The sequence below is a fragment of the Lithobates pipiens genome, unplaced genomic scaffold, assembly GCF_037356315.1.
Source record: "Lithobates pipiens isolate NorthernLeopardFrog02 unplaced genomic scaffold, aLitPip1_a1.2 Scaffold_18, whole genome shotgun sequence".
In the NCBI taxonomy this organism is placed as follows: domain Eukaryota; kingdom Metazoa; phylum Chordata; class Amphibia; order Anura; family Ranidae; genus Lithobates; species Lithobates pipiens.
The window spans coordinates 520416622-520432325 of NW_027507758.1; the positions used below are offsets into that span (position 1 = coordinate 520416622).

The window sequence follows — 15704 nt, forward strand, 5'->3', positions numbered from 1 at the left end:
TCATTTCAAATGATTCCGTTCCTGCCTTGGAGTGCATGTGGTGGAGCATAAATCGGCTGATGTTCTGCAATTGATGAAGACCTGTCTTTTTTTTCCTCCTGGACTGCACTATAGTAAAGTTAAAAAAGACCCCAAATTGCTAAAAATGCCACTGTACTGCTAACCAGATCCACTTATCGATCATCAGGTATACCAGTTTCTACACTTAATACAGCATACAGTGATGATATAGTAATATTTCTATTGGTGACTACAGTAAATGCAATCAGGAAAGACAGAACACAATGCGGTTTACAGTTTGTTTTATTCCAACATTATGAGACAGTTAACAGCACTTTAATTAGGTTTTGAAATACTGTCATCATGCAGGCTTGGGGACAGGTAAATGGCATTTAAACAGTCTGACAACAAGAGACACTAGCACATACCTTTCATATTAACCACCGTCACATGAACACTTCTCAGAAACCGTCTTGTGCTGGCCGTGAAACAAAGCACAGATCTTATGACCAAGGAACTCCACTGAGCTGTACTGACCGGCAGCACAAGTCAGTGCCAGGAGCTCTGGCAACCACATCAAGACCACTGAGTGCTCAGAGCACAGATAGGACTGGTATTGTGGAGGGGCTTCTTTACATCCTTCATACTTTAAGTACATTTAACTAATCAGTTAGTATGCGGGCTGTATATTTTTAAGGTCTGCTTTAACAATTAATGTTATTAAAAGCTTTTTCATAAACCACTTTTTGAATATGAAACAACCAATAGTGACCCTTTAAGGGTAGGTGGCTTGTCTTTTTTTAGTGTCTGCTGGCTTATAATAAACATTTGCAGCAGGCCTTTTTCTGAAAGCTAAATCTTATATATGCCTGTTGTGAATGGGGCAGTTATTGTTAAAATTGAAGCATCTTCAGAGCAGTGTTCATACATATGACACCTGCACTCACCATAGGAATAAATGATTATACAGATCTATTATCTGAGGGTTAAAGCGTGCCATGAACCATACCAAACCAGAAATGTGCACACAGCTGGTCTTAAGAGAAAAGGAGGATGTACTGAAGACAGCAAACAGATATTTGCTTTAGTTTTCTTTTCTAAATGGCACTGGAGAAAACAAATGTCTTGCTGTTGGCAGCACACAATAAAGTGTATTTATTTTAGGTTTTTTTTAATTTAAAAAACCCATTGCTAAGTGTTTATCAAGCAACCCTATTACTAGTGTTGTTGACTGCAATTATATGGACATTTTTGTTGTGCTGTTGAATAACTCCCTATTTTCAAAACTGGATAAACTGGCCTTTTAGCTGGATGTTGAAGAATGTCCCCGTGTTTTATTCCTATATTCCTTTGGCCATTAGTCCAGCATGGACAGTTTCAACCATTCTACCATGATATCACTTCATTCACGCTTGCCAGAGTTCTCAATGACTGGGCAAACGTCTATGGACAATTACAGATTGTATTGTCTTATTAGAGTTGCTCCTAAAATACAGACAGGCGAGGAAGGCTCCTGACCAGGAAGGATATCTATAGGTCTACAGCATGCAGTTCACCAGGACACTATCAAGGCATGCATCACAAACACTTAGAACATCAAACATTGGTATGGCACAACATAATCTCACAATTACTGAAACAAATGCCCACTGGAAAGAATTACTATTGTACAAGTGTGTTTCACTAGTATTTGCTCAACACAATGTGCTAATTTGAGTTCACAAGAGACAAGGTGACCCTAAACCCTCATTAGCATGAAAATCAAATAAAACTATCAAGTTTAGGTGAAATCAACCAGGAAAATATTTGAGGACCTAACATAGCACAATTATTAAAGAATTCCACTTTAAAATACAAAGGGGATTCATGAATATTGTGTTGTCCACTGATTGCAAACCTCAATGTCACAGATTTCCAAGACTCACAGCCTTCAACTGAATCACTATCAGATTTTCCCATAGAAGGGAAGCCTAACACTTAAAGTGGTTGTAAATCCTTTACATATACCCAGTGAAGAGACTATCCCCTGGTAATACACAGAGATTAAACAAGTCCTCCTACATAAGTTGTACCTGTTCACCTACAGTCTTCTCTACATCCATTCAAAGTGCTCAATTTAGAAGTGTGTCTGAGACTTAGATAAAAAACAAAAAAAGGGGGCGGAGAGCTGAAGTTACACACTGCAGAGCTCAGTGAGGAGAGCTCTAAGAGCTGGAAGGAAGGAAGGAAGGAAGGAAGGAAGGAAGAAAAAAGGAAGGGAGGAAAGGAAGGAAGGGAAGGGAAGGAAAGGACCCCCCCCCCCCACACACACACACGGGAACATAGCTGAGGCCCCCTCCCCATCACCCTTTTTTCTCTTGGTGTCAGGAAAAAAATGTCAAAAGTGACTCCTACAGATAGAAGAGGAACAAAGCAGCAGACAGAAATGACACTTACAGTATTCCTTTTTAATTGAGACAAGTACACACTATAGAGGAATATGCTTTGTTAATATTTCATGTCTGAGGTTTACAACCACTTTAATATTGAATAGATACATAAAATAGCTGTAGATCTAAGTAGTGAATCACTGAGTTATAATCAGGGGACAAATAACATGGGGAAAGTTTTCTGTCACACGTCTCAGATTTCTGCTTCATGCTTTAAGCTAGTAGTGTTATCCAAGACACTGGTAAAGCCTATATAAAAGTCCCAGGCAAATTAGGGTCAGCCACATTGTAGTGTGACGCTCTTCTCAAATACAATGTATTGGGTCTTTCAAAAGGCACCATCAATGCACAGGGCAAACAGTACCAGAGACAAAAGAATGGACCTTGGCTGCCTTGCTGAAGATACACAGGTCAATGCACCATAACCAGCTTGCCCATGAAGTCAGACATTCGTGGCATCATCAAGCCATGAGCCAAAGCCATTATTTCCAACTAAAAACATGAAATAGTCCACAAAATGGCTGCCTACTGTGTAGATAGGAGATACATCCACTTTAACCAGCCCCAGAAGGGTTTACCTACTTCCTGACCAGGCCATTTTTTGAGATACGGCACTGCGTTGCTTTAACGGACAATTGCGTGGTCGTGCAACGCTGTACCCAAACAAAATTCATGTTCTTTTTTTCCCCCCATAAATAGAGCTCTCTTTTGGCTGTATTTGATCACCTTTGCAGTTATTTTTTGAGCTATAAACAAAAAAAGCAACAATTTTGAAAAAAAAAAAAATATATATGTATTCTGCTACATATTTTTGGTAAAATCAAAATCGCAATGAGCCTATACGGATTAGTTTGCGCACATTTTATTGCATCTACAAAACAGGGGACAGATTGATGGCATTTTTATTTTTTACTAGTAATGGTAGCTAATCGGTGATTTTTACTGGGATTGCAATGAACAGATCGGACACCTAACTGACATATTTGACACATTTTTGGGAACCAGTGACATTATTACAGTAATCAGTGTTAAAACTATGCACTGTTATTGTACTAATGACACTAGCAGGGAAGGGGTTAACATCAGTGCCAATCAAGGGGGTTAAATGTGTTCACTGTTTGGGTTTTCTAACTGTACGGGGGACTGTGTGACTGGGGAAACACAGAGATCCATCTTCCTGCATAGCAGAAAGACAGGATCTGTTTGATTTCCCCTGTCAAAGCGGAGATTTGTCTTGCTTACAAAGGCAGATCCCCGTTCTGTCACTGGGGAACGATCGCAGGTGCCCAGCAGATGTAGAGTTCGCTGGACCTGCCGATTGGCTCCCCCGCCGGCAATGGGAACGGACGCCCACAAAAGCGATTTCATGAGCCGAAGTAGAGCTACGGCGATTCACGCTATCGTGCCACATTGACGCGGTATGAAAACGCCGGCTGGTTGGCAAGTGGTTAATATATAAACAGCGCACAATAGAAATAACTCAAGTTTCTGACATAAAATGAATGTTCCAAAAATCATTAGTCATGTTTGTGTTTAGTCACTGGTGTGAAGAATTTATGCTAGGGAAAATATGTTTGGGGCCCTCTGCATTTTTATGTAGATATTTGATATTTTATGCTGTTTCAGCAATTCAGTTATCATAAGCACATGTCATAACATTAGCTGCTATTCTGACAATGCTGCCCATTGTATTAATATAGTCAGTCTTAGAAACTGTAGTGGTTTGCACAGATTTAAATCTCAAACCACCTATTGAATTATTTATCATTTATACTTCTCACAAGTGTGAACAATGCCGATTCACCCTCTTTAATAAGTTTTGGATTGCCTGTGATATAGATTTGTGAAGACTTGCAATACACCACTTAGTGTAAACCCAGCAAACTTTCCATCCTCATTGAAACTGATTTTAGCACAGCGGTTCTGATCTCTATCCCTTACTGGCATTGAACAGTATACGTTACCTAGAATTTCAGGAGAAAATGCAGCTTGGTTATGTGATAAAGGCTACAAAGAACAGTTGATACTGTGAGATCTGAAATACACTGTTGGCAGACACCAAGGGACAAGAGTTGAGAAATACTGCTATAGATCTTTAAATGGTTTCTCCACCCAGCTAAGGATTTCCCTGGCTTTTAATGTGAACTCCAGGAGTACTTTTTATATTGTGAATGGCCCGGGGAAGTTGTGCACAATCTTTTGCTTTCCACACCTGGAGAGTGGCTGGGGATGCTAAAAATAATAATTTTTTATTATGCTAAAAACAGACTGCAAGCCATGAACATCTACGGCGCAGATCGCAAGTTCCAGCTTGCATACAGTGAAGGATTGTCCTGGATCGCTTTAACCTCCTCTCTCATTAACAAAAAGCCTTGTATTCTATTCAATGAAAACAAGGCTTCCTATGAATGGGTGAGGGGAGATCTTATGGTTTTACTCATCCTACTCTTCGCTCTCCTTTTCAGATAAAGCCTTGCATTCAGTGAAATGTATACACATCTTTTTGCGAGAGGAAGGGAAGCATGATAAGCTCTATCCTTCTCCGTACACAAGCTGGATCAGTCAGTCTGAGCTGCAGAAGCTCACAGTAAGCTTGCTGCTTAATACAAACATTTTTAGCATCCCCAACCAACCTCCAGACTTTTTTGGCAAAGATTGCAAATAACATTTCTGGATAATTAACAATAAAAGAAAGTATTTTTTCTGGATATCTGCTTGAAGCCAAGTTGGCATTAACTTGTGTATAAGAAAGAACTCTAAATTCCAAAGCTAAGATGATCCTTTGGACTACAACTGGGATAACAAGAGTTTTTTTTTAAAGACTTCCTAAATTGATTTTATGATACAATTGATATTGATCAGATTTGGTTAGGTGAATCCAAATATTTAAAGATTTTTATTGGCAACTATTTCTGGATTGTTCTTTCAGCTGAGTGACAAAAACCTAGTATGGAAAGTAGTCGAAATTTGTCCACTAAGGAAACCGCTAACCATTTAGGACATTTAGCAGGAGAAAAAAAAAAAATTGCGCTACGTGGAAAGACCTTATAAAAGTATCAAATTAACAGGTCTAATCTCACTGTCCATTACTTCAGCTCATGATGGTTCAATAATGCTTATAAATGTGAATGTAATGGAATAATGAAATGGCTAATGAAGAGCACAAAATCTAATGGTCATAAAACTTTCTGGAACAAGATGTTCTCTTCTTGTCACATTAAAGAGCAGTAGAAAGATCTGCAGGAGGCATTATGGCTGCTGATAGGATTCAGTGCTCTTTACTAGGTTAGTTGCTGGTTTTTGCCTTTACATATTTTCCAGAACATTTTAAGAAAGATGTGTTAAGGATTACAAGTGCTTAAGGTTCAAGGTTGGATGAGGTTGGCAAAAAATGGTAACGGAGAAAGAAAAATAATTAAAAAAAAATGGATGCTGACAGGGATTGAAACGATGGAGATTGAGTTTAAAGGATACTCTCTCGTTCCTCCGCAAAGCCAGCAGAGTCAGAAGATGTGACTGTGTGCAACTCTGAGGAATCTTTTGCCAGGCGGCTGTATCCTGATCGCTGTCCTCTCTTGTGGGTCAATCTCTTCAGATTTTCATTGTGAACTGGGCTGGACCCAGGCACCACTATGATTGGTGACTCTTCTTTTGCTGCTTCTGTTTCTTCAAAGTTTTGGTTTGCTGTGTTATTATTTAGGGTGACTGTGCTGGGAGTACGGTTGAGATTGTAGCCTTTCTGGCAAGTTGGCCAATTCTCCTCTGGGCTGCTGGCTATGAGACTGCTTTCAGATGGGCTCTTCTTGTCTTCCGAGCAGATTGACATGCGTGCTATTGTAGAGTCTTGCAGACCGCTTAGACTGTTTGGTATTCCCCTCTTTGCACGCAGGCGGTCATCCTCAAGTTCAATAAGGTTAACTTTTTCAAGCTGGGGGTCATCACTGCCTTCGTTGTTGAGAGAATGATTTGGTGAACTTTCATTGGACCTCACGCCAGAGTCAGAGGAGTCTTTCTTGTCTAATATAGCATCAGATAGGTATTCTTTTGCTTTGATGAATGTCCTCACTGGTTCTGGTTCGGACACTTTCTTGTCTGTGTTAGTATCTGGATTTTTGTCCTTGCCATCCTTTAGAAGAGGAGTGTTATCGGACTCCTCTGGTCCAGACTCCTCTTCATCGCTTGGAAGCTTCTGGTAGCGCATCCCATTTCCCTTAAGCTTTATATCAGCTCCTTGGAATATGCTTGTCCTCTCTGCTGTCTTCTTACTGGGAAGAAGCTTGGAACCAGACTGATCAGACTTTTCATCCTCTTCTGTGATTGGGTCCAATGGGGAAGCATCAGTTGTAGAAGCTGTGGAAGATGTGTAATCAACAACATCATTTCTCTTCAGCAAAAATGGCTTCCTTCCATCTTCCAGCTTTTGCTCCTCTTTCCCTTTGTCTTGTTCTGAAGTGGAGTGCATGGAGCTCACAGATGTGCTCTGCCCAATGTAGTATGCACTGGAGCTCATAGGAGAGGATCGACCACTAGTAGAACTCACAGCACCTTCTATTTGTGCCATCTGTGCAATATATTCCCGATAAGCATCTCTGTATTCTGCCTGAACTTTATCAGTCAGCCGCAAGATTTCCTGGCTTGATTCCTGTGAGTTGAGACTGGTTAAGCTTGGAGTTCTGTGTCCCTTTCCCTGAAACAGAAATGAGCATCAATACAGCATCAGTTACTGCAAAAAAAAAAAAAAAATGTTTCTACAATTAAATCATGGATTACTTTTAAGTCATTAGATTATCCATGTACTTGGCCATCTTCTACAATTCCTTCAATCTACTGGCTAATCTTTGCATATCCAAGAAAAAGGCATAATCTCACTAAAGGCACACAAAATCTGAAAGACCAGTTATGCGAATGCATGTTCATTTATTTTTCAAACTTCTTATGTTTCTCGAGCTTCCTTTTTACTATTTTGAATTTCTTCACCAGCCAACATTAATCTGTAGGCGATGAGGGGGGGGGCATGCTTCTGCACCACCAGGTGGTACCGAACCCTTGCCTAATCAGAATCTCCAGACATGCATGAAGCGCATGGGGCACTGTAAGCTGCTGCATGTATGTGCAAACATGTTATGCAATTGCCCTTTATATCCATCAGAAATGTTTTCTTTTAAATATAGGGAACCTGTAATGATATATGGGAACTGCTATTACCAGCAGTTATTTAAGTAGCACGTTGCTGGGCTGGCATCCTTACTTCACCGCTAGCGAGTCATTGACCCAGAACATGAAGCAAGTGAGGCGGGGTCTCCTAACAGCCATACTTCATTCCAGACCATAGACTCACTAAAAGGTAAAAGATTATCAATTCAAAACTTGCATGTAAAAACCAATTCAAAAGTACCTCCTATAGGTCTATCCTACAGGTGTTCTTAATCGAATAGGTAGATGTGCAAAGGATAAGGGTGGCGTTCTCACAAAGAGTAACAAGATGAGAACTAAAAACTAGACACTGACCTTCGCTAAAGCAAGATATTTTATGGAACTACAGAACCTTTTAACACTATATACAAAAAATATATAGCATAGCAAGTTGAACACAAACAAAATCGTTTTAATTGTTGCCTATTTTTTTTTTTAAAGAGGAGGTCCGCCCGTCCCTTTATAAAATTAAAAGTCAATAGCTGCTGACTTTTAACATTAGGAAACTTGCCTGTCCTGGAGTCCAGGGATGTGGGCACCGCAGGCGATCTTCGGAATGGCTTGTCAGGTGCTAATGCGCCCATTGCTACTAAGGGAACCCAGCAGTGTAGTCTTTCGCTTCACGGCCAGGCCCATACTGCGCATGCGTGAAGGCAGAAGAGGAGAGAGGAGGAGGGGTACCAAGCTGCTGATGTAGATCGCCGTTGCCTGGTCTCCCGTAAGTGGGAACAGGATACCTGTCAAAGCCTCTGAGTGGAAGTTCAATTTTTGGGCGGAACTCCGCTTTAAATTCTAATGCGGTCATCCAGAAAAAAGGCAATGCAATACTTCCAATGAGACAACTACCAATCAATGCTCAGTGAACAGAGAAATAAATTACTCCTAACCTAATTAGCTGCAGTTTTTTTATACACTAAAATTTATCATTCCATTGATGAACTGTAAAACTTACAGCTGGAGATGCCCAGATGTGCCAGGCCACATTCAGATTTGTAGTATTGGACATCAAGTTCAATAATAGTTCCAAAGGCTAAGCACCCTTTACAATGAAATTAAAAGAATTAAGTTGCGTTGTACCTGCCAATTACGTTGTGGTGCCTCCTCAAATCCAAGTGTGTTAAGTTCTTCAAAGCTGAAGCTGAAATCGTAGTTCTGACCAGCGAGGTCAGTATGTGGAAGTTCTTGGCTTGGCATTGGACGCCGGCTAATCTCATTGTGAGCAGCTACATTTCTCACTGGCTCAGTCATACGGGTATCATCATGATGTATCTGTGTCTCACCACTTCTCATCTCTTGAAGCTTTAGCAGAAATAAAAACGCACACAAAATTACTTGACAAAGCAAATACAATTTTCTAGTGCCCCCTCTACAATAATACAGATACCACTACGACCATCACATATCACAAGCGAACAGGAAAGTAAGACAACAGTTTATTTTCAAAAATGCTTTGTGATTCTATAGCTCACTTTCAGGCTCATGTGTCAAGTTAGCAGGCTGGAGATATAAGGGTGGAATGTTGACCATCCTTTTGCACCGCCTTACATCTCTTTGTGGAGTTGACCAATGAGATTTCCTGCTGATGTTCCTGTTTTTTTCATGGCCAACAATATAGTAATAATGATAAAACATGCAGATTCTCAATTATACTAAATTACCCTTTAGCAAGTAGATTTTAATTGATGAAATTAAGTAATGATGGCCTCAAGTGCCAGAACATTTTTTTTCCCATAATGCTTCATGTACACGGGACGTTTTTTAACCTCTCCTGAACAACTTAACTTGACAGCTATAAACCAGTGTCTAAAAATGTCCGTTCAGCCACGTTTACATGCCACATTTAGAAGCTTTTGTAAAAAAAACAAAAAAACAAAAACAAAACATACAACATTTTTTGGGTTAAAATTAAAAACGTCTAAACGCGAGTTGCCGCTTTTAGCAGTGGTTACAGGCATTTGGCGTTTCAAATGCCTCTGAATACTCATCTAAACACATTTTTTTGCGTTCCAAAAATGCTTCTAAACTCAACTGCCTAGAAAACACTATAAATGACCCCGTGTACATGATACTGATAAGATAATAGAGGGGAGTTCAGGGGCAGCTGAAAAAAAATGCTCAGCTGCTCCTAATCGTTGTTTGGCCACTACTGTCTGTTTCAATACAAGGAGATTTCAGCAACAGGTTAAGGTGCTGAATGTGGCCATGGAATCCAAGCATTGTACTGCTTTTAAATGCAGATGAAAGGGGGGAGCATTTAAAAAAAAAACTGTTCACATGAAGTGAATGCACATGTTGTGCTGACGAGCGGTGGGAGGTGTTAGTCCTGGTTACTTTACAAATGACCTCTCTTAGGGGAATCCGGCATTGAAAAATTTTTGCCAAACCAATCAGCTCTGGCCCCTAGAAATCTCAGGCTGGGAACATCTCCTGGGGTCTGGAAGAGTTTATAGGTATAATGATGTTGACTGATCTAACTATAAACTGGCTGTATCGTCTGAATACATCTGTAATGCGATTTTCTTTCCTGTAACCACAGGTCACAGGAGAAAAAAAAAAATCAAAAAAAAAAAAAAAAAAAAAAAATCGCTCGATTTCCCCAGAGCTATTGTGTTCTCTCAGCAGGGGGATGTGGGGCACCGTCGCTGCTGGGAGAACATGCTGATTGCTGCTAGCGGCTAGATTATAACAATAAAAGCATGCTAAACATCTGACATGCTGGATCAAATCTCAGCTGGTCCCTGCTGAACGTGCTGAGAGACGATCCATCTAAGGCTGGCTTAAAGAGGAACTGAAGTCTGCTACATAATTTGTAATAAAAAAAAATCTTTGCCATTCTGAAGCCATACCCAGTCATACTCAGCCATCTCCATCCATGGCTCACCCATGCCACATCAGTTCTCATCCATGCCACACTCACAAAAGTGTAATAGGTAATTATATTTTAAATGTATGCCCCTAGAACACCAGACAGTGCTCCCTGCATGTTGGGACTCTCTATGGGGCCAGGCTGTAGAAGTCTCACACATGTGGCATCACCATACTCAGGTGAAGTAGGAGAATCTATTTTGGGGTTTCATTTTTGGTATATACATGCTATGTGTTAGATATATTGTATAAATGGACAACTTTGTGTAAAAAGAAATGCGTTTATTTTCTTTCCACATTTTCCCCAAAAATTGAAAAAAAATTACATATTCAAAAGACTCATTATGCCTCATATTATATGTTGGGGTGTTTGCTTTTCAAAATTGGGTCATTTTGGTGGTATTCCCATTGTCCTGGTGCTCCAGGGCCTTCAAAAGTGCAAGAGGTAGTCAAGAAATTATATATGTAATTTATGCTCCTAGAATGCCTGATGGCGCTCCCTGCATGTTGGGCCTCTATGTGGCCATGCTGTGTAAAAGTCTCACACACTTGGTATCGCCATACTCAGGAGTAGTAGAAGAATGGGTTTTGGGGTGTAATTTGTGCTATGCATATGCTGTGTGTGATAAATAACCTGCTAATATAACAATTTTGTAAAAAAAAAAAATCTTAAATTTGCAAAGAATTGTGGGAAGAAATTACAAATTCAAAAATATCGCCATGCCTCTTATTAGATACCTTGGAATGTCTACTTTCCAAAAAAAATGGGTCATTTGGGGGGTATTTGTACTTTGCTGGCTTGTTAGGGTCTCAAGAAATAAGATAGGCCGTCAGTACATCAGGTGTGATTCATTTTCAGAGATTAGCACCATAGCTTCTGGACTTAACTTTCACAAAGACCAAATATACACCGATTTGGGTTGTTTTTACCAAAGATATGTAGCAGTATAAATTTTGGCCAAAATTTATGAAGGAAAATTACTAATTTGCTAAATTTTATAAAAGAAAAAGATAAATGCATTTTTCTTTTTACAGAATTGTCGGTCTTTTTCTTTATAGCGCAGAAAATAAAAAGTCCAGCGGTGATCAAATACAACCAAAAGAAAGCTCTATTTGTATGAAAAAATTACAAAAATGTCATATTGGTACAGAGTTGCATGACTGAGTAATTGTCATTCAAAATGGGAGAGCACCAAAAGCTGAAACTTGGCCTGGTTAGGAAAGGGGTCTAAGTGCCCAGTGGGTAAGTGGTTAAGCAACTTCACTTAGATGGCTGAGTGTGATAAATATGAGATGAGTAAGTAGAGATGCAGGAAATCTTTAAGAACGCAATGCCTGGAATTAATTTACTCTCAATCAGAAAGCCATTTTGTCCAGGAAGCAAAATATGAGAAATACAGGAAAATAATACAAGCTAGTGGATGCAGGCACTGAGGCTCAGCCTGTAATAAGCAGAACTAACTATGAAATACCACATGCAGTCAAATGACTATCAGACCAAACAAGTAAAAATGTGACTAGAATCCTTACTGCACTCTTGAAGAGGTGCCAATCGCCAAAGTTCATGCTCATCTCCTTCTTTAGCTCATCCATGCTGCATTGTACCAGGACTCGACCATTGATGTTTGCCTACAGAGGAGACAGAATAAGTCAGTGAAAGCATGACAATTCTGCCCTAAGCTCAGATAGAAAAGATAAATTCTACCTGCTATGGCATAGTTGTCAGTAGCAAAATGTTCCACAAAGCTAGCAATCCAATGGTTATATTCAATCTATAATGATGCTGAAAACATACATTTATAGCAAGAAAAATAAATTTTACGTATTAGGGAATGTATATGAACTAGCTCTATTATAAAGTTAAGCCTAGTAAATGAGCTGGCAGCACCAGGTTACTGTATATAACTTGTTTTCTGGCCAGTGTCTCCCAGTGCACCTCAGATCCCAACATTTGGCACCCAATATGCCAATATTAAATTTCAGAACTTATACCTGGCATGCCCCCCCCCCCCCCCCCCGCCAATGCAATGCAATGCATCTGTCACAGTCACCCACCTCACCTTCTTTACATACCCTGGCGCTCGCACAGAGATCACATAACATCCATGCTGGGTGCCAGGGAGCAGTTTCCCACCATTCTGTCCTCCTAGCCTAGTGCCAGGCGGTTTGCCTTCCTGCTGTGCCTGCATGTGAATCCAGGGTGGTGAATCCAGGCTACAGGTCTGTCACTGTGCAATCCATCCCTAAGTCCCTTTGCAGGCACAGAGCAGTCCTGCTGTTGCCACACTTCAGTGCTCGCCTAAGACAAATGCCGCACCCCTCTGTGGGGCAGGAGAGGAAGGGGTGGACCCTGTTGCCAGTTTGACCCGACAGCAAGTTTGGGATACCTGGACACACGGAACCGCACCCAGCTCTGTAATAGCTCAGATCTCACCTTTCCAGGACCCAGCAAACTGGAGAAGACCCCTGCCTGGCCTTCCTCCTCCAAGGACCTCTGGATTCCCATGCCTGGAAGTTCTTGGCTGCTAAGTCCCTTAACCCTTGCTGTGCCAGACCACTATGCACCTTTGCTGTGTGCCCAGACTGCTGCCCTGTCCTAAGGACTTAATCATGCTATGTGCCCAGATTGCTTCTCTGTGATAAGGATTAAACCTTTGCTGTGTCAACCTGTGGTCCCCAGATTACAGCCCTGTGTGCCGGCCTTACCTCTACTACTCCTACTGGGTAATACCACTGTGTAACTTTCTGTGTTTGAATCGCTGCTGTGGGTTTATGGACTCTGCCCATTGCTGTGCCTTATTGCAATCCCATATTGTTACTACATAGCCTATCTTTTCTGTGATATATTGCTGCCCTGTGGACAATTTTTTGTGTGCAATATCTCATTGCCCCCTCCTCTACACCCACGTTTCCCCAATAAACACATGCACATTGGGTTTCATGTGATCTGCCCATGTGTGCTCTCTCTCTGCACTCCTAGTTCATCACCGCATTCCTCCACCTTGATCAGGACACAGGACTCTGTACTAGGTGATGTGTGTGGGCACTGGAACTCCAAGTTTGGAGCTGGGGTCTACAACATAAATCTGTAAGGTGGGCACGATGGTCAGAAACTCAAAAAGGTATATGCAGGCATATCTTAGGGACTGCTTAGCAAAGGCTATGCTTGCTTGACAGCTGATAAAGGTGCACTTTAAAAAAAAAAAAAAAAAAAAAATCGCCATGTAAAAATCCCTTTTATGGCATTATTCCCAGGATACTTAAGACCCAGAGGAAGAAAAGCTCAGTATTGTAGGAACTGGGTCACACTTGAATTCATGTCCCACTTTCCCTATGGTTTCCTGGGGTGGTTTTTACAGACAAGAAACTCATAAAAAATCTGCCACTGGAGTCTAAGGGATGCTAGCAGCTGTGCATAATTTTTAAAGGAGTTCTATGATCACAACATACAGTTTCATTTTAAAACATCAGCATTGTATTGGTAATATAAACAGTTATACTTGACAATCCAATATAAGCTTGTTTGAAAAATCTCCTTTCATGTTGTAATTGCTGCCTGTCTGCTGACCATCTCTTTACACAACTTCCTGGATTCCCTGCATGCTTTGGAGCTTCTACACTGCTCTTTACTTTCAAGGACTACATATCCCATGGTACCTTAATGCCTGCACGTAGTGATTCCTTACAGACTCCGCCTCCTGAAACTCCTCTCAGCACCTCTGTAGTTCAGAAGGCAGGCTCTGTGAAATGTGACACAGCAGTGCCTACTCACAGAATTCAAGAAAGTACATTTCTGGGGATCTTCACAAAGTCTACAAACTTCAAGATCGTTCAAATAGCAGTTAGGCTAGAAATCATTGAAATATAATGTGGGAATGAATATATGATTTTACAATTTGGCACGATAAACCAACTTTTATTTTAGAATTATTAAAAATAATGCATTAAAACTCACCTTGCGGATGGTTGCAGTGTACTGTGCCAACATGCTCTGCTCAATGCCTTCAATTTGCTTCAGCTTTTCACACACTGCATCCACATTCAAGGCACTTAGTGCAGAAGAGTGCGCAGTTGCCACACCGCCACCACTAACCTGCTCACAGATGAACACAGTGTAAGCAGAGAAGATCAATAAATAAAAAAGCAAACAGATAAGCCAATAAAATAAGCAAATAAAAAGCCAAGTTCCCTCATTATTACAGCCTATATATGGGACCATCTGAGCTCTTCCAATTGAAAGCCCACCTATCCACTACAACCCCCCCCCCCCCGCCCCCCATTAGATACAGCGCACATAGTCCTTTTGCAAGCTTGATTTCAAGCTAGAATACAGAAATTCAGAAAGCAGACATATTTTCGTTAATTACACTGAACTGAAAAGTTATTTCATCAGCTTTAAAGGAATAAATAACTAAAGAATGTAGTTGTTCACCAGAAAGTAATAGTGCTATTAAAGACATTAACATTTTTTAATTTACCTAGGTGTTCAAGCATTTGTGAACAACAAAAATGAAACAATCGCTACTGCCCCAAACAAAAGACACCATTTTATGATGGGTTGTTGGTTTGGCTGATCACATAATAAGCATCTTTGAAAATATAACCTCTTATGTTCCATTTCCCCCCCCATTGTCAACAATGGTCCCGGCCAGTGTATAAAAGGGCTTTGTGAACATTCAAATCGTCTGTGGCGGACAAGATATGAGCACAAAGAAAGAATCACCAGTCTGATTAAACACATTTAATGTCAGAAGCCAAAAATTATGGTTTCTATACTGTACTCAAAGAATCCCTAAAGAACAGCTACTAACTGCTAAAAGCAGGCAACTCCTGCATACAATTAGGTCCCAACACAAAGAGCACATGCCTTCAGACCAAGACTGGGGACAACGATGACATTGAAAAACCCTGTAGCTGTCAAATGATTTAAAAGGCTGGAGTAAAGACGACAGGAGTCCGTAATCAGTGGGCACTGTTAAAGTTTACCATCCTAAGCACAGGAGGAGGAGGAGGAGGAGGAGGAGGAGGAGGAGGAGGAGGAACTAGCTAAAGGTATTAGAGCAGACAAAACCTTTTTTAGGTACATTAGCAATGGAAAAATCACAGTACAACGGGATAGGGCTGAAGCAACTAATTGGCATACACTATGATGAAAATAGTTCTCAACTATGATCATAATCAATTAGTTGGTCAGCCGATTAGTTGGCCTGCATACAG

At 40.6% G+C, this 15704-nt stretch overlaps 1 protein-coding gene across 3 annotated transcripts in view; it reads right to left on the bottom strand.

Moving 5' to 3' along the window:
• Nucleotides 1-287: 287 nt before the first annotated feature.
• KIDINS220 (kinase D interacting substrate 220) overlaps nt 288-15704 on the bottom strand; it is a 225988-nt gene continuing 210571 nt past the window's right edge. For all 3 annotated transcript variants that reach the window (XM_077488746.1, XM_077488745.1, XM_077488744.1), the window contains 4 exons: nt 14443-14580; nt 12018-12116; nt 8700-8921; nt 288-7116 (listed from right to left, as the gene is read on the bottom strand). In XM_077488746.1, coding sequence (XP_077344872.1) covers nt 5893-7116; nt 8700-8921; nt 12018-12116; nt 14443-14580 — 1683 coding nt within the window. In that variant the 3' untranslated portion in view covers nt 288-5892. The remainder of the gene's footprint in view (nt 7117-8699; nt 8922-12017; nt 12117-14442; nt 14581-15704) is intronic.